The 18,668-nt window shown below is 40.4% G+C and overlaps 1 protein-coding gene across 2 annotated transcripts; it reads left to right on the top strand.

The window, feature by feature from the left end:
• The first annotated feature begins 1,022 nt into the window (after window positions 1-1,022).
• On the top strand, window positions 1,023-4,358 carry OSR2 (odd-skipped related transciption factor 2). Of its 2 annotated transcripts, none has more exons than XM_043880311.1 (3): window positions 1,023-1,797; window positions 2,911-3,010; window positions 3,853-4,358. In XM_043880311.1, exons 1-3 carry the CDS (start codon window positions 1,142-1,144, stop codon window positions 3,925-3,927), a joined length of 831 nt encoding a protein of 276 aa, XP_043736246.1. In that variant the 5' UTR covers window positions 1,023-1,141; the 3' UTR covers window positions 3,928-4,358. The 2 variants fall into 2 exon arrangements, with proteins under 2 accessions (XP_043736246.1, XP_043736245.1); XM_043880310.1 differs by having other exon boundaries at window positions 3,771-4,358.
• The last annotated feature ends 14,310 nt before the right edge of the window (window positions 4,359-18,668 follow it).

Here is an 18,668-nt window from a genome sequence, read left to right as displayed (position 1 = left end):
GGCAGAGCGGCTCCCCTGCTGCTCCTTGCCTTTTCCTCCCCAGGGAACCCTGTCTCTTCTTTTCCTGGGGCCTCCCGGGTGTAGGAGCCGCTCGGGGGCCAGGTCGAGAGGCGCTCGGGCACTCCCGAGAGCTGGGCGCTGGGTCTGGGAGAACGGGCTCCGGCCTCAGCCACCCCCTCACCCTCCCCTGTCTGAGCCCGAACCATCTGGAAGGGATCTTGGTGGGGGGTGGGAGGGGACGGCCCCTGGGAAGGAGGAGGGGGCGATTCCAGGCCTCACTGGCCCCGAGGTGTCACTTTTCTTTCCTGTGGCCCGTCACCGCTGATAAATGGGACCAAGGCAGAGGAAGGAAAAAGAAAACCTCTGAGGTCAGCACCGGGCAAGGCGGCCCCTCCGAGGGCCAGGCAGCCCAGGACCGCAAAGCGTCCCCGGGCTGCGCACCCACACCTCCGGCGCGGTCCGGGGCAAGCGCTTAGGAACGGCGGCAGGGCCGCGGGCTCGGGCGCGGCGGTAGGAGCCGTTCCGGCTGAGCCGGGCCCTCAAGCCCGGGTCCGACCCACGACGCACCGTCTCCGGGGACCTCGGAGGCTCGGTGCGACCGAGGCTCGGCCGGGCCCGGCGGGCGCTGGAACAGCGGGGTGTCAGGGATGACCAAGCTTCGCCCCACCCGGTAGGGGGTGGGTGGGCTGGACTGGGTGCCTCCTGGAGCCCCCTGCCCGCCTTTCTTCCTCCCCGGCCCGGGTCTCCTGCTCCTGGAATCCGTGCGTGCCCGGAATCCGATCTTCCCACGGGCCACCCGCTCTCGCTCGGGACCACGCCTGAAACCCTGGCCCTCGGGACTGAGCTTGAGCTTGGTGTCAACTCGCCCGGCAGGCGCGCCAAGGTCCCGTCACCGCTCCTTCCGGGGGGGCCTTGGAGTGGGTGGGGAGGGGGTTTTGGAAGGTGTGGAAGCCCACGCGGCGCCAGGGGACAGACCAAGCGGGCTTGGATAATAGTCACGACTTTCCCCTCTCTCCCCCAGCCATCTTTAGGATTCTCTCCGCGTGCCGTAGTCCTGGGTTTTCGCCGGAGCCCCGCGCCCACCCGCCTCTGAGTCCTGGAAAAAAAGGGTGGCTACCTCCGCCCTGCAACATCCCGGAAAATGGGGAGCAAAGCCCTGCCGGCGCCCATTCCGCTCCACCCGTCGCTGCAGCTCACCAATTACTCCTTCCTGCAGGCCGTGAACACCTTCCCCGCCGCGGTGGACCACCTGCAGGGCCTGTACGGTCTCAGCGCCGTGCAGACCATGCACATGAACCACTGGACTCTGGGGTACCCCAACGTGCACGAGATCACCCGCTCCACCATCACCGAGATGGCGGCGGCGCAGGGCCTCGTGGATGCCCGCTTCCCCTTCCCGGCTCTGCCCTTTACCACCCACCTCTTCCACCCCAAGCAGGGAGCCATTGCCCACGTCCTCCCGGCCCTGCACAAGGACCGGCCCCGTTTTGACTTTGCCAACTTGGCCGTGGCCGCCACGCAAGAGGATCCCCCTAAGATAGGAGACCTGGGCAAGCTGAGCCCGGGCTTGGGGAGCCCCATCTCCAGCCTCAGTAAATTGACTCCGGACAGAAAGCCCTCCCGAGGGAGGTTGCCCTCCAAAACGAAAAAAGAGTTTATCTGCAAGTTTTGCGGCAGACACTTTACCAAATCCTACAACCTGCTCATCCACGAGAGGACCCACACCGACGAGAGGCCCTACACGTGTGACATCTGCCACAAGGCTTTCCGGAGGCAAGATCACTTGCGGGATCACAGGTAAGGTGGGGAAGGAGGGTGGCCTGGGGAGGGGAGGACAATTTATCCAGAATATCGAGTTTTGATAGACGTTCCAAGTGTCACTAAAATCCTCTCAGAACTAGACTATATTCCCCCCCAACGCCCTTCCCGTCCAGCTGTAACCAACCCCCAACCTTTACCTTTTTCCTCAGCAGGGACCCCTGCTGCAGTGTCATTTGGGATGAGGGAGGGTCCTCCCATCCTTAGGTAGTTAAAATATGCTGGGTTGCTCTTGGTTCCAGGAGCGGTTTTCCAGTTTCCACCAGGTGGACCTTAGGAGGTGGGGCAGGTAGAGCCCAGGAGCCTGGAAGACCTTCCTCTGGTGGTCCAGGTACCGCCTGCCCTGGGACCGGTTCTGTTAATCTACCGTGGCCACCACTCGGTTCCCTCCCTTCCCCGACTGGCCCCCAGGTGCACCCCAGAGCCTGCCATAGCAACCTTTCTTTTAAACTTATTTGTGGGGTTCTTGAGATTACAGAATTTAGGAACTGCTCCCCACACCCCCTCCACACTCTCAACTCTGCATTAATCAAAGGCAATTGAAGAAATACGATAATATCAGTGTTTTCCTCCGGGAAAAACTTCCCAGGAGTGGGGATGACCGTATCTGTTCCCTGGACTCTACTTGTTGTTGTTACCCCAAGGTAGGACTTCTGTAGGGAACCTCCGTGGCTTCCAAGGGGTTCGCTAAAATTGGTCCCCCTAAACTCAGCCTTGCCTTACGTCCTGATTTGACCAGTTTAAATCTCAGAGAGAAAAAAATAAAATAACAAATAAAATAAATAAATCTCAGAGAGAGCCGCAGAGGGCAGAAAGAGCTCATTCGGCAGGGCTTCAAGCTCCAGAATACACCAGAGAGGGCGATCAAGTGTAGATAAAGCCGGTCGGGTGAATGTTCTGAAGAGTCTGTTAGTTGAGGTTAACCATAAACAGAATTACACAGGTGGGGGGGGGGGGGCGATGTAAAAACAAAAATAATGGAAATCCTTTTTCTTTTTTTCCCCCTCACCACTTCATTTAAAGCAATTGTCAAAAGAAACTTCTCACCGTGGTGGTAAAGCCATTTCAATGAGACCTTATGTTGATTTTCAGGTATATCCATTCCAAAGAGAAGCCCTTCAAATGTCAGGAGTGCGGGAAAGGATTTTGTCAGTCTAGAACTCTAGCTGTTCACAAAACTTTACATATGCAGGTAAGTTTGTTTTCTTGTTTTAAAGCAGTGACTGGTTCTGTTTTATCATTTTTGCTCTACAAAAGGTGTTCAGTGGCAGGCTCTTTCTCATAAAAGGCTCTATTTAGATCAGCTATCTAGGTGGAGAAAGCAACACTCGATTTTTTTATACATGAAATTAATTTTATTTAACATGAAACGTGTATGTGTTTTTCTTATAGAAGAGGCCACTCTCATTGTTCTGAATCCTAATTTTAGAATTTTATTTCTTTTTTCACCTGATGTGCCCTGCATTTAAAGCTTTCGTGTTTGGGAGGAAATAAAGGTAATTTCGATAATGGAGGCATGGTGAAATCCCATATGCTCTCTCTCCCAGGAGCCTCATAATTTGTAGTTTTCAGAACATTGAGGAATAGTTTAATTTTGCACCAAAGAGGGGCCTTATTACCCGGGAGAATGTTGTTCCTTAAGAGAGGATTAGAGTTTTTCCCTCCCCCCTTTCCTGCCTATGACATGGTGATGAAATGTAAAGAGCTGGAAATCGCAAAGCCCACAGCAGTGGCCACCGGCGGTTATCAGGGTGATCAGGCCCCTGTGTGTGCCCCTGCCTGAGTTTTCGCGATTGGAGGATTAGGAGCGCAGCTTTGTTGCTGCAAGTCCCCTCTTTGTTGTCGTGCGCGTGTTCTGTTAACGCTTGTGATGCCGATAAGACAGAGTCTGTTGAGAAGGGTGCCGTGGTGGTGTGAAGGATTAATCCTTTGCTTGCTTCACATCTGAACAGGAATCTCCACACAAATGTCCCACATGTGGAAGAACCTTTAATCAGAGAAGTAATCTGAAAACTCACCTTCTCACCCATACAGACATCAAGCCCTACAGCTGCGAGCAGTGCGGCAAAGTGTTCAGGCGAAACTGTGATCTGCGGCGGCACAGCCTGACTCACACCCCGCGGCAGGACTTCTAGAGAAGCCCCGGATCTGTCCGGGCCGCCGCCGCCAGCCCCCACTCCCCAGACACCTCTCCAGCCTCCCACCCGTGGGGGTGGGGCGCCCCCAACCCTTCACTGACCCCAGCTCTTCCCCGGCTGCAGCCGCACCTGCAGCTTCAGGGGGTTAACTCTCCTTCCCCAGGACTGAGAACTGTAGAAAGCCACACAAGTACATCCTTTCACAAAGCGCATATGCTAGTTTCTTGTAGATATTCACAGCTCATTTTAGAGCTCTGTACATAATGTCGAGGGTCTCTGTTTTGTTGTTTTGTTTCGTCTGTTTTTGTACCTTGTTGGATGCACCTAGGTATGGGAAATGGAAGCCAAATTTATCTTTAAAGACTGTATTTTCAAAATAAAATGTTTTCTTGTTCGTTTCAACACTCCTGCAAAAGCGTCTTGCTATTTGACTTCTGTTTTTCCTCTGGATTCTGGAGGCGTGGCGTGTCTCTGAAATATTCCGTATTGAAGGGCATTCTTTATCCCGAGGTTTTTTTAAAATAAGACTTCTCACAATCCTCTTACGGAACCTTCATCTCTTCCCTTTTAGTGCTGTGGCATTTTGGAACTGGTCAACTGTGCTGTCATTCTGGCTTTCAAAGATATTAAAATTGATACCTCTGAGGTTTTTCTCCCTTTTTGTTTATTCTGATTCCTTGTGTATTATTCCTTTAGGTAAAAGCAGTATAATTATCGCTGTTAATAACCAGCAACTCCAATGACTGAACCCACTTGAAAGCACAAGTTGGGAAGAAGCATAAGGAAAAAGAAGGGAGTTTCTCACCACTTCACTTTTAGAAGTCCTTGACCTATTGTCATAGTTTATGATGGGCAACGTCTCTTACCATTAGACTTTGAACACTATGATTTGGCTCTTAGACAGACTTTACCCCGCCTTTGGGGGAGAAGTCTCAGATCCTCCTGCTGAAGAATGCAGGCAGGTACACGCTTCAGAAGATGGAGGACAAGACGAGAAAAGGGAAAACCACTTAGCTATATTTGCACAAAATATTTTTTCCCCAAGAGTGGAGATCTTTTCTTCTATAAGTTTCAGATTTATCTGCAAAGCAAACTGAGTGAGGTCACTAGCACGGTTTCCATCACTGGCTGGCCTTTTGTCCCTGGGAAGATGCCAGAAGTACAGGTTATTCTGTGTATAGAGCTCATGGCAAATATGTCATCACCTTCTGAGGCACTTCAGTTCTTTCCCAAATGGTTCCTGGGGAATATGACACTAGTATATGACACTAGGAATATGACAACCTCTTGTAGGACCTGAGTGGAAGGCTTTGGATACAGACAAAACGGTAGTACTACAGCAGAGACCGAAAGGGAAATAATTGCACCTAAAGAGGGAATATCAGAGGAATCTGGGCCCAGGGGCCCTATCCTCACAAACTTTAATACTGAGCAACAGGGTGAATTAAGTATCCTCAGTTTTTTTTTTTCACTTGTGTATTTGTGTGGGCATGACATGTTTCATCTTCAGGGAGATACCAGGCAAAATGCCCTAAGTTTCTACCTTAGAATCCTCCAGAAGATTAGGTAGGGATTTGAGGACCAGACTCAAAATTTCTCACCTACGCCTGTTCAAAACAACTTACAAGGAGGTCTCAAAAAGTGTTCCTGACTCACAGCTCACTTTGCAGGGGTGCCGGTCAGAAGTCCCTTCTGCTTATGGGAGATGAGTTCTCGCCCACAAAATGTCCACTTGCTAAGCCTGTGTGTCTAATGCTCACAGGAGTGCGTTTCCCAACAAGGGATGGGCCCAAAGGGCGTTTCGGAGGAGAAGGGGCGGGGATGGAGTGAGGGGGTGCATGTGTGTGTGGTATTCGGAGGAATGAAACTGTTTGTCTTCTTTTGTTTGTACAGAATTAACTCGATGACCTCCCTACCCCTACTCCCTCAAGATTCTGCCCACCTTGGCACAGAAGATTTGAATACTTTAGGGCAGGGTTACACATTGACTGTCCCTGGAGCTCCCCTAATCCAGCAGGCTTTTTCCATGTAGTCAGTCTTGCTGCCCCACCCACCCCAACTGACTCCCAGCAGCACCGTTCCACAGCACAGGGTTCAGTCGAATTATCAGAGGTTGACCCTTGCTCGATACCAAGCTCAGGCATATCCTTGAAGTCCCTGTCACAGGGAAATACAGACAGGTGCAACCAGAATGCTCTTCCTCTCCATTTACTTTTATTAAAAAAAAAAAAAAAAAGCTGGGGGGGGAGGTGGGAATCAATAGTGAATGAGGAAAAATAAAGCGGAGAAAGCAATTTCCATTTCCATATACACACTATCAAAATTCAGGTAAATTCATTTAAAATTTATTTATACAGTCATTTCCATAACAAGTTTATGATGTGCTTTTCATGTGCCAAGCCCTGTGCTATTAATAGTTTCCAATGACTTTTATGATCAGTTTCTGCCCTTCTATATCTAGTGGCTCATTCTTGGAATTCTTTTTTTTTTTAAAGATTTATTTATTTATTTATGTCTGTGCTGGGTCTTTATTGCTGTGAAGGCTTTTCTGTAGTTGGGCAGAATAGGGGGTATCCTTCCGTCGCGGTGCTCAGGCCTCTCACTGCAGTGGCTTCTCTTGTTGCTGAGCACAAGCTCTCGGGCGGAGGGGCTTCAGTAGTTGTGTGTGGGCCCTAGAGCACAGACTCAATAGTCGTGGTGTATGGGCTTTGTTGTTCCATGGCACGTGGGATCTTCCCAGATCAGGGATTGAACCCGTGTTCCTTGCATTGGCAGGTGGATTCTCAACCACTGGACCACCAAAGTCCTCATTTTTGGAATCTAGACTACTTAGATAATTTTTTAATATCTATAATGGGGCTTAAATGAATGGTTCTCCTCAATCTTACTCTTACATCCAGCATCCATCTAGATTCAGAAGAGAACAGCCTCAGTGTAGATTCTTCTCACATTCTGGATGATGACAGGTGAACTTTTGAACAGGGGGCCTCCCTGCATTTGGAGTTTTGTTTTCTTCTCCTTTGCACGTCCCGGTATGCAGGAAATGATTCTTAGATGAGACAAACTTATGAGACCTCATAGGGGAAGTGATACCGTGTAGCTTATGAAATTGATTTGCTGGGTATTTTTTTGTTTTGGAAAAGAGTCATTATTTGAGTTTTAGATTAGCCTGTGTTTTCCTTACACCCTCTACCATAGTCAACTCATGAATCAATACTCCTGGCCTCTGGCCAGGAGTGGGAAATGTCACGAGTCATAACCACAGTGCTGAAGAACTTTACAAACAACAGTGAAGTATTTGGTTGTGACTTTAGTCTCATTTTGTAATCTGTGCGTGGGATTTAAAATATAACTTCTATAAATGAATTCCATTGTAATCAGTTGTTATATTCTGAATGTGTGTTAGGTGCACTTATTGTTGCTAATATTGAAATGTAAGTCATTGTATTTATTACTAGTGCTTGATAAATGTAGTGATTAAAATTGTTATTTTGCACAGGCATATCCTCTCTTACATGAGGAACCTTTCCAAAATTTAGCTCTAAGACAACTAAATATTTAAGAAGTAAACAAATCTAAATTCTCAAGTTATAAATGGGCCCAACCACTACTGGTGATGAAACCAGAGGCAGTTACTGGAGGTTTCTTCTAATGTTCATTTGTCAGATATTAGCATTGACATCTGAACTTCTTCACTTAAATCATTTCAGTTGGGGACTCTTGCCTCAGTTTTGATTCTGGAGGTACAGCCAACCCCTGGAAGGCCCTTGGGATACATTAGGTTTTGAATATTGTCAATGGGAGAGACTAGATGCATTTAGATTAAACAGCGTAGAATCTACAGTAAATTTTAACCTGAGAAGGGAATTACCATAGCATAACAGGTTGACTTTCTTATGACCAAAGTAATTTTATTATAATAAAGAGAAAAAGTTCCTACAACCATGTAACACTACAAATAGAAATAGCTTTTGTATTTCAGAGGAGTATTTCTGTTCACCTTAATAGCATGTTATGTTGAGATTGTATTTCCCAATTTTTCCTTCTGAAATGTAACTTGCCACTGATAACCACTTCTGCTGACAGCAATGAGCAATGAAGGGAGTGGAGATTCAGTATGATTCAGCTTTGATGACCTGAGATATTTCAAGTTCATTCCTGTTTCTTTTCTTTATTGCTTGTTTTTTTTCCCCCCAACACAAATTACATTACTATCTAAGCTATGTAACATTTTTTTGCTTTGAAAAAACTGATAGTGAAAAACTGTAAGTAACACAAGTAGCCTAAAGAGGAAAATTGTTAGGAAATTATAATCCTGTATCTGTTAGGATGCTTTCTATTGCAAGAAACAGAAAACCCCACTTAAAGGGGCTTAAACTATAGGGGATTTATTTTCTGACCTAACAAGAAGTCTCAAGGTAGGGCCCAAGGATGTGTGATTAATTGGAGTGACAAGAGTTTCCAGAGCCCAGTTCTTTCTACTTCCCTCTTCTTCCACCTTCAGTGTGTAGCTGGCTCCCTTCATGGCCACAAGATGGCTGCAATAGCTCCAACTACCAGCTCCAGTGTTTCCTTCTCATACACAGTCCATAGGCAGAAAAGGGGGTTACCTTTTCCTTGTTATCACTTTTTAAGAACTAAGAATCTCTCCCATAAATCCAACCTCTGTACCTGCCCTTATGTTTTATTGGCTGAAATTAGGTCACTTGTTCCTTCCTCAGGCAACCAAGGAGAACAGAAGTACACCCTGATTGACTTAGACCAAATAAAATTCACATTCTGCCCACCAAATGGAACCAGCCTTCCCTAAAAGTCTTGACTGCCTGAAAAACCTAAGTTCTGTCAGTAAGGAAGAAAGGAGAACTGACTATTGTGAATAATAAGCAGATGCTAAAAATGAAGTTTCCATTAATAACCTTATGTTAGGAGATGCTTATGTAATAAAAGCAGGATATTTAATGACATATACAGATATCCCCTGCTTTTACTTTACTCCATTTTATTTTTCCAAAAACATCAGTACCTGTGTTCACTAACTAGAAACAAATACCAAGAGGATTTTTGCTTTTACATAAAAAGGTGAAAATAGCATTCAGCATTTGTTTTTCAGGAGCTGTTACAGAGACAGTGCCACACGCTGAGCAGAGAGTATGGCACCAACAAGGTTCTTCTCTGAGAACTAGACTCAGCATCTCACCACCAAGCCTCCATAGCTTTGAACTGTGTCTCTGAGCATCTGTGCTTTATCTCAATTTATTCTGTGTATCCATTAGCAAGATGTGTGTTAAGGTAATCGCTTCTTTGGTTTACACCATTTCTTATGAAAGGATTCTTGGGAGGCTCTACTTCTGGATAGTGGGGTAAACTATATAACCAAACAAAACTTTCCAGAAATTCAGCAGAAACAAAAGACTAGCAGAAGATACACAGAAATGTTAACGGGAGCTATTTGCAACCAACAAACTAAGAGTCCATTTTTCTTCTTTTCTTATATTTCAACTCTTCCACGATAAATACGTATTATTGCTATAAAGGAGAAAAATAATAAATGTTATTTTTAAAATCCAAGATAAAGCCTTCATTTCCTCAATATTTTTAGTTTTCATCTTGCTTTATTGCTTCCGATTAGTCACACCCACCTTCATGCTTCTTCTAAATTATTCCTTTAATTTAGTTACATCTTTTACTTTCCTTTTCTTTCTTCCTTGATTTCTATTCAAATCTCTCTTTCCTGTCTTTTCTCTTCTCTAGGTTTCTGTATCCTGATTCTTTGCTTTCTACCTTTTAGGAGTTCCAATAATTCTACCTCATTGTTCCTCCAGGTGTGGTCATTAGAATTATCCAGGGTACTTATTTCTGGTGCTAGTCATTCAGTTGTGTCCAACTCTTTGTGACCCCATGGACTGTAGCCTGCCAAACTCCTCTGTCCATGGGTTTCTCCAGGGAAGAACACTGGAGTGGGCAGCCATCCCCTCCTTCAGGGGGCTCTTCCTGACTCGGGGATCGAACCCAGATCTCCTGCATTTCAGGCAGATTCTTTACAATCTGAGCCACCAGGCACTCAGTACTCCACATTTTAAAGAAACACTTCTGGTAGTTCTTATGTGTATTAGAAACTGAGAACTGTATTAGCTTTGACATCATCATCCCCTTTATCTTATCCATCAGCCATTTACTATCTGCCTACCATAATAAATATAAAACAAATCTCAACTCATTAAAAAAAAACAACAACTCACTGTCCTTGAAGTTGTCATATTTTTCTCTGCCTTGATTCTTACTACTCAACCATGCTTTCTATTGCTGCTGTCCCCAAACTTGATTTTTCCTTTTTCACATTAATAGGTATGTTTGGCTTCCATGTTATATCTCTTTGCCGTTGTTTGCTTAATCTAGCCACTAATTTAAAGAGGAAGGAGAAAAAAGAGAGTGTGATAATTAAGATGAGAAAATCACAGAGAAGTAAAAATAATTCTTTTATCAACTGGCGTTATTAAATATTGTCACCAGATGACCCGTTCCTTCGGCTTCTGTATGAAGAACATTAATTTGCCATAAGTGATGCTTTAGGTATTGAGGTGTGGATGTATGCTGGTTTAAGATCAGAGCTAAATTACATTGTTTTTCTTTTTTTGTTGTTGTTGTTATTTATATTATCATTACACTAATATTTCAGTGTAGGAGGCAATTTTGTGATGGAAAGAGTCATGGACATGTAGTCAGAAGATTTAATTTTTTTTAGGCTCTGGAACTGTTTACAGACAAGACATTTAACCTCTCTGAGACTCAGTTTCTCACCTATAAAATGAGAATTTACTCTGTATAATAAGGCTTCTCTGGCTTGTGGGATGCATGGTTCTCACTGGGGTAAGCATAAATACATTGTTAAGTAACTATTGTTTACTTCACAATAGCTAGAAGATATTAAGAAATTCCTTCACTTCACTCCCATAAAATATTTCATTAATTCAGTAAAAATAAATATGGGTTTACAAATTAAGTTCTACTTGAAAATGTTGTATCATTTGTTTTCCTAAAGCTCTTGAGCTTTTAGAGACTCTTTAGAAGATTGTCCATTGAAAGTAATGTTTTTAAATTGAAAAATAAATGTATCTTAAATTTATTTTTTAGAGATAAAACTCACTTATTATAAAAAAAAATTCAAATAATATGTGTGTGTGTGCTTAGTCGCTCAGTCACGTCTGATTCTTTGCCACCCCGTGGACTGTAGCCTGCCAGGCTCCTCTGTCCTTGGGGATTCTCCAGGCAAGAATGCTGGAGTGAACTGCCATACCCTCCTCCAGGGGATCTTCCCAACTCAGGGATCTAACCCAGGTCTCCCGCATTGCAGGCAGATTCTTTACTATCTGAGCCACCAGGGAAGCAAAGTCTCTTATCTCTCCTTCCTTCAGTAATGAGGCTGTTAATTCCATTCCCCAAAGGTAGCCATTATTAATATTTTTGGTATGTTTTTCTAGACATTTTGCTGTGTATATGCAAATGTAAGAACATACTTAAAAATATACAACACAAATATGATCATGTTATGTTGTTTTGCAACCTATTTCCCCCTCCACCCCGACACATTTAACAATAAAAACAATCTATATTCTGTCTATTTTTCCATATCAGCATGAAAAGGGATTCTTCTAAGATAGCGGGGGGAAAAAAACCTCTAAGGATTTTTAAAGCTGAGGATTAATTCTTTCATTATAATTTAATATGGAGAAATAGGAAAAAGCATTTTGTTACTGAAGTTATCTGTAAGACGCCATCTTTAACTGACAACCTTTAGTCACATATCTTGATGACAAAAACTGAGAGAGTGCCTGAGGGTTTTGAAGATTCTTTAAGGTGTGTCATATTATGGTTCACATCAATGCACACTGATATACCTCCCTGGCAAGAACTGAAAGATACAGTTCTTAAATCCCCTGGTGACCCATTATCCATGGATCATTGACAAGATAGAATGTAATAGCTCCTGTCTTTTTACCAAGGTAAACTTCCCAGTGAAACTGTTCTGTTCATGCCCTACATCTTTTATCTAAACAAGAAAATTAATCTTTGAAAAAGAAACTGCATTAAGTAGATGATACAAATGCTCTTAAATTCTTTATTTTAATATTTATTGAATGAGGAAATATCTACTGAAATATAGTAGCTGTTTAACTGTATAGACAGACTGAAAACTTTTCCTATATCCTATGTTTCCACATAGATCATCTGAAATTCAAGGCAACATGAATTGCACAAGATTCAAAATTTGGAATGTCAAGTTAAACTAACATATTTTGCCTATTTAAGGACAGGGTTAAAACAGTGGTTCAGTTGGTATTATGGCTCAGAGTTGAACACTTCCCATTATTTTGCTATTTGGTCTGAAAAGTTGGTGCTTCTCTATCCTAAAAATTATTTCCTTATGAATTGGGTCATAGTCATATGCTTTCAGAGGGACTTTATTCATAGACCTCTGCAATATTTACCATGTGGCACTGTTTTTACAATATCACATATTGACAGTGCTGTGTTGTAAATATTATTATGTGATGACAGGACATGGCCATGTTTTTATGTGATTCTGATCTAGATACATCTGCATTTCCTTATTTTATGTTAATCTTCTTGACTTCTCTAAGGTTTCTGCCCTATTTCTGTCTGGTTAGAGGTAGAAAAGACTAGAAGTAAAAAGATGATGCTCTTGTCAACTTGATTAATACTTCCTTTCCTGCCCAGGTCAAAAGAAAAAATAAATAAAAAGAAAATAACTTGATCAACTATCTCCATAAAAATATAGGCAAGTGAATCAGATATTGTAGCTTAGATTAGTGAATTTGAAGATTATATCCGTTCAGTTGAGCGACTCCACCACAGAAACTTAAGCACATCTGTAGAAACAGACATGAGTGAGAATATTGTTTGAAATATTGTTTATAATAGAAAAAACTCAAAAGAACATAAATGTCTGCTAACAGGAAAATGGATAAATAAATAATGGAATAGAAATTAAAATGGATTAGCACTATGTATATCATGCGTATATACACATATATGTGTGGTACACATACACATAATGATACACATACACATATATGGAGCACATAATATGTGAAAAAATAAGCAAGTTGTGGATTGACAAGCATATGTCATTCATGTAAAGTTTGAAGACATGATATGTAGTTTATATAAATACAGTAAAGTATAAAACGTTCTTGGAAATAATAAATATAAAACTCTGGAAAATAGTTACCTCTGAGGAGAAAGAAGAAAGAAATTGGAAAATGGTATATGTGCAGGGGGATTCTAATTGTATTTATGATATTTGTTTCTTAAAAAAAAAAAAAAACCTGAAGCAAATGTAGATGTTGTTGACTTGACAAAACTGAGTGATGTGTGTAAGGGGTTTGTTGTATTAGTCTCTGTACTTTTCTATATGCTTGGAAATGTTCATAATAAACATTAAAAAAAAATAAAAGAATAAGATTTTAGAACTGAAGGGGACTTTAGGAATCATCTACCATGGGGTATTTAATAAGCAGCTACTCTGTGAAACTAGAGATACACTGATATACCAGAAAGACAAATTCTCTACACCCTTAAAGCTTATAGTCTACTGGAAAGAGGCCAAATTAAAAAAAAAATACACATGGAACTATACAAAAACAGGTATTATTAAGGACCACACAGAAGATTTTATTGATATTTCATTTTAGGATGAGGTAATTGAGGAAAAGAAAAGTAAAGTGATTTTCTTATGGTGCAAGCGAGTTCTAGAACCTTGCCTTCCCAAACACTTCTATTTTCCCCTCAGTCACCTACTAACTTATTCTAATTATTGATGGTGTTAGTCACAAACTCATTGACAATGGCTCCTTTGTTTTGCAGCCACATTCGACTGAAGATGTAAGGCAAAAGGGACAAATTTACAACACGCTAAAACTTAGCTAAATAAGCTTTAAAACTATTGAAATATTTCTAACACGACATTAAATTTGTACAACTTTCCTATCAGATCAGCATTATCTTCATTTAATGGAATAAGAAAGAGATAAGCTTGGGAGTGGCAGTGGGGTGAAGTAAATTGCCTAAAGCTCTGCGGGAAATATTAACAGGTTCTGGATCAGAATTCAGATCTCTGACTAGTTCAAAATCATGAGTACCTTTCTCTCTGATCTTTCCTTTCAGGTTAATGTGCCTCATTTCCACACATTCCTATAAAGTCAACACTACGCTTGGGAATTTTAAGAGGGCCCAGAACACTGATATTTTGTCAGACAAATTGAGCATTTTTTTCACCTCCAAAGATTCAAATTTATTGATGAAAATGTTCCATGTAAATTTTTGTGTCCATCTAAGTGTGCAAATCCTTCTCTCCAGATGGCTCAAAGAATGTTCAGGAAAATGATTCCCCAGACTGCAACTATTCTATTCAGAGCTTTGAAGACTGATTTTTATCCACCTTTAGCAAGTAAAGGGAGTGGAGGAACAGAATGATTATAGTGACCTATTCTACCTACGTGGTGTTAAAACATCCATTCTGCTTATAAAATTCCAGCAATATAATTTATATTATATTCCAGCAATATAGTTTTTATTAATTATCTTTCATTATTGAAATAATTGTTTCAATATTATGACAGCCAAAGGGAACTGTTTCAGCTTCTTCTTCCTATATTCATTTTTTAAAAAGCTGTCACTTAGACAAATTAAGTCTTTATGGGGAAAATTATTGAGCAGAATCAATATCCAGCATCATAAGGTAGTATGATCTAACTCTATTGCTTCCCAGGAATCTACCAGCAGACTTTAGCCCTGTCACTTACACAGTTCCCCTACAAAGCTGATTATAGGTTTATGCTGTAAGTGCTCAATATTGACTGGTACAGGAACACTCCAGAATTACTTATTATCTTAATTTTCCAATGAATTCTTTCTTCCCTTGGCTGATGTGTGAAGCTAGGCTTCTAAGGATTTCTTCAGTGTCCTTATTAAGAACATCTGTAAAGAAAATCAGAATGAAGTGTTGAATTTCACCCATTTGGATTTCATTAAAGTGTCTATAGTTGTCAAGCATTTAGAAAGTCAAGACACTAAGAGTTTGGGGTTTGACCCAAAGGAAATTGGTCCTCATTTTAAGGCTAAACAGGAGGGATCACTGAGCCAAAGTTTTTTAGGGAGATTTAGAAAAAAACCATTCCTTTCAGATACATGCCCCTAAAGAAGGAAAGCTTAAACAATCATACTTTCTAATGGTAAGTTTTCTACTTTGCCAAAGCAAAGTGTGGGTTTATTGCAGAGGTTCTTAACCCAGAGTTCATGGACTTCTGGTGGGTCCATAGGCAGACCTCAGAGAGTCCATGAACTGTAAAATTTAAGCAAAACTTCATGTGCATATACACACATGTGTTTTTTTCTAGGAAGAGGAAGCTGCAGTTTTCATCAAATTTTCAGAGACATCTGTGATTCAAAAGAAGTTTTAAAATGTTGGTTTATTTTTTTACATATTAGGTGTTTGAAAATTCTGTGTCTGAAAGAGCAAAGTTTTCAATTTCTTTTTTACTAAGAGTACATAAATGTACATAACTTTTAAAATGCTTCAAAAGGTCAACTAATTTTTAAATTAACAAATGACCAGAATTTTGGTAATTTTGAAATCTCAGTTATGACTAAATTCACCTACATATACACTCTGATTCAAACAGGTTTAACAAAAGTAACCTCACTGATTATTTGGAATATATAACATAAAAAGAACAATTGGTTGGAAAGTGAAAATATGTTGTATTGGTAGCACAAAGTGATTAAAATCTTAAAGAAGCTTGAAATTTTTTCATTATATTTAGTAATATAATATTTGTTAGATTAATTAATTATGCTATAATTAAAGTGGATGAATTAATTTATAATGTGACTGAAATCCACTTTGAGTAAAAACAGCAATTTCATTTCATAAGGAACAGTAAGTACAATAAATTCTGATGTGAAAAATCCACTGAGTATAAGTTGGTAACATTTAAACAGAAATCAAAATGATCTGATCATCATTACATTAATTATCACTACATATGTATTTGGAACAGTTGGTAAAATTAAGAGGTCACTTTAAGCTCAAATACAATATATCATTTCTTCTCTCCATGTGGTTCTTAAAAAGCATTGTTTTAACTGGATCCTATAATTACATTTGGCTTTTAAAATAGATTATTTAGTATATGGTAAACTAATGACATTTTTTTAAGTGTGATTTTCCTGGTGAATCATCTACTTTAGATTGGACTCAAAACACAGAATGCAGAAACACAAAATGAATCTTTAATTCATAGGCTATCTGCCTCTTGTCCTCATTTTATATTGCAAAAATATGTATGTTATTTTTATCCCTTGAGTTAAACTTCAGACATCAGTCTATTTTGATTTATCTTTGCTCCTTGTGCAGCAAGCTTTCTTTGGCCACCTTCTTGAATTACCAATCCTCTCAGATAGTTCTTAGCTTATTATATGTGAAGCTGGCTTATTTCCAAATTAACTTGGCTAGTCTCTTAATCTTTCCCATCCTCTCTCAAAACCCCTGATCAGTTCTCTAGATATTTACCAAACCAAACTTAGTTTCCAGACTTCATAACCCCCTCCCTCCCTGCACTCCCTTGATATATATACTTTATATCATCAACTTTTCCTTTCTTATGCTATTTTTCAGATGCCTCTATTCTCTCCTCAAACTCGTCTAACTTTGCCTCAAAATATTTTCTTCCTTTTAATCTGCCTTTAAAACATACTTAAATTTAAATATTAGTGAAACATGGAGTCTTAAAGAGTTGCTTATTTTTTTTTTGACAGTTAAGGCTTTTTCTGTTTTATCTCTTACTATTTAAGTAAGGTTAAGAATTAGTAAAGGTTATAGCATATGAATTTTACCTCAGTAAAGATACTAACAAAAAAAAAACAAAAAACAGTAAAGCAGAGAAAAAAACCCCAACAAAGTAAAGGAGTGTACAGTAAAGCATTTTAAAAGATAAAAACTGCAATGTGGACCCTAGATATTTATCATTATTGTAATTACTATTATATGCACTGAATTCTCTGATGCTTTCCTATGAACTAATAATCTAAACTCCTCTGCTAACTCATTGCCCTACAACTATTTATCCAAAGGCAAGCTATGTGAAAGCATCTAGCACAATGGTTTGCATATGATGTGTCCAATATGTCTTGAAAAACAAACGAACAAAAATTAAAGTACAATTGATAGAATAAAATCATATATATTAGTATAAAGACTAGAAGAATTTAACCTATGCCTAAAATAGTTTGGAGTCAATTTAAAGTTATGTTTAAAATCTTATTCTTTGATATTAGAAATAATATATGCTGTAATATATATATAGGGTTGGAAAACATCAGATTAAGAATGCATTTTTCAGGCCTTTCTTAGAAGACTGTTAGTAAATATTAGTTGAAAATTTATTTTATAGATGATTTCCAATATGATGATTGGGAATATGATGATTCCCAATCAACTTTCTTCTCATTATGGGGATCTCACAGTTCTGGTGAACAAAGAGTATTGATTCCAACAGGTTCCTCCTTTTGGAAAGAGAGAGCAACTTTTAAATTTTCTATTAAAATATGCAACAAGTTGTTTTACTTGCTCAGCAGGTGTCTTGTTTTTTTCAACCCCACCTCCCTTTCCAGCTCTCAGCACCAGTGAAGAAGGAAACATTATTTATCAAGAAAGTTAAGGACCAGAGCTGATGGGCACTAATTTGCTCCTCAGGACAGCTAGCCTATGTTCAAGTGGTGGTCTTCACTATGCTTCAAGAACTGAAATGTCTTTGAGTTGGAAGGTACTTTAGAAATGTCTTTGTCCATCCCTCACATAGTATTACTAATGGAAAGAGCACTCATTATTTAAAGAAGTTGCAGATTCCATTGTTAAATAAAATGGAATGAGAGAAAAGTCTTAGGCTCCCTTCAAAATTCACCTCCTTGCACCTTCCAATGATTGGCCTCAATCCTGTCCTCTACTTTCCCTAAGTGGTTAGAGAAGGAAGGGGAGGGTGAGAGGGAGGAAAATTTCTCTTATATAAACAGATGAGATGTTTGAGTTGTGCTTTGTAAAATGTTTAGAATTGTTAGGGAATTGGGTCAGCACACCACTAGGTCCTCAGAAAAATACATTGCTTATTCTTTTCTTTGCTTAGATTCTGGACTAAGAAGTTTTCATGTCCTTCATCCAAATGTGTCCGTGAATTTAGCAAATTTTCAGTCTTCCTGGGAGATCTGTCAACAATTACCAATGAATCAATGTTAGCACAACTTATGGGAGGAAGGAGAGGGAATTAGAAGCTTCATTGTTTTATTCCTTCTCTGGTGGTATGGTAGGAAGGAGGATTAACTGGTTAGAGCTGAAACCTTACTGGTAACAATCCTTTAAATCCTTGGCCCAGATTAACTGAATGATCCCAGCATTGAGCACACAGGTCATCTAGAGTACTTGTATCACACTCATTTGCCTAATAACGAAACTGTTTGCAACCACCTACACATTTAATGAGGAGATTCCATTGTCCTCCTGCAAGTTCTAACTTGCTATATTTCTACCTTGATTTAAAAGGGCCTGAATTGCATGATAGTAGCTCAAGCTGCCAAAGGCCACAGTTTCTTCATTTAAAATAAGGAAAGAGAAAAAAAAAAAAAGATATTAGAGATCAG

The sequence above is a fragment of the Cervus elaphus genome, chromosome 21 (assembly GCF_910594005.1).
Source record: "Cervus elaphus chromosome 21, mCerEla1.1, whole genome shotgun sequence".
Classification (NCBI taxonomy): domain Eukaryota; kingdom Metazoa; phylum Chordata; class Mammalia; order Artiodactyla; family Cervidae; genus Cervus; species Cervus elaphus.
Note: the sequence above shows the minus strand (reverse complement) of the source record. Positions and strands in the feature narration are given on the sequence as shown.

Coding starts and splice junctions, on each gene's coding strand:
- OSR2 (XM_043880310.1), top strand. CDS start 1,142: ATGGGGAGCAAAGCCCTGCCGGCGCCCATTCCGCTCCACCCGTCGCTG. Junction 1,798..2,910: donor GATCACTTGCGGGATCACAG/GTAAGGTGGGGA, acceptor GTTGATTTTCAG/GTATATCCATTCCAAAGAGA. Junction 3,011..3,770: donor ACAAAACTTTACATATGCAG/GTAAGTTTGTTT, acceptor ACATCTGAACAG/GAATCTCCACACAAATGTCC.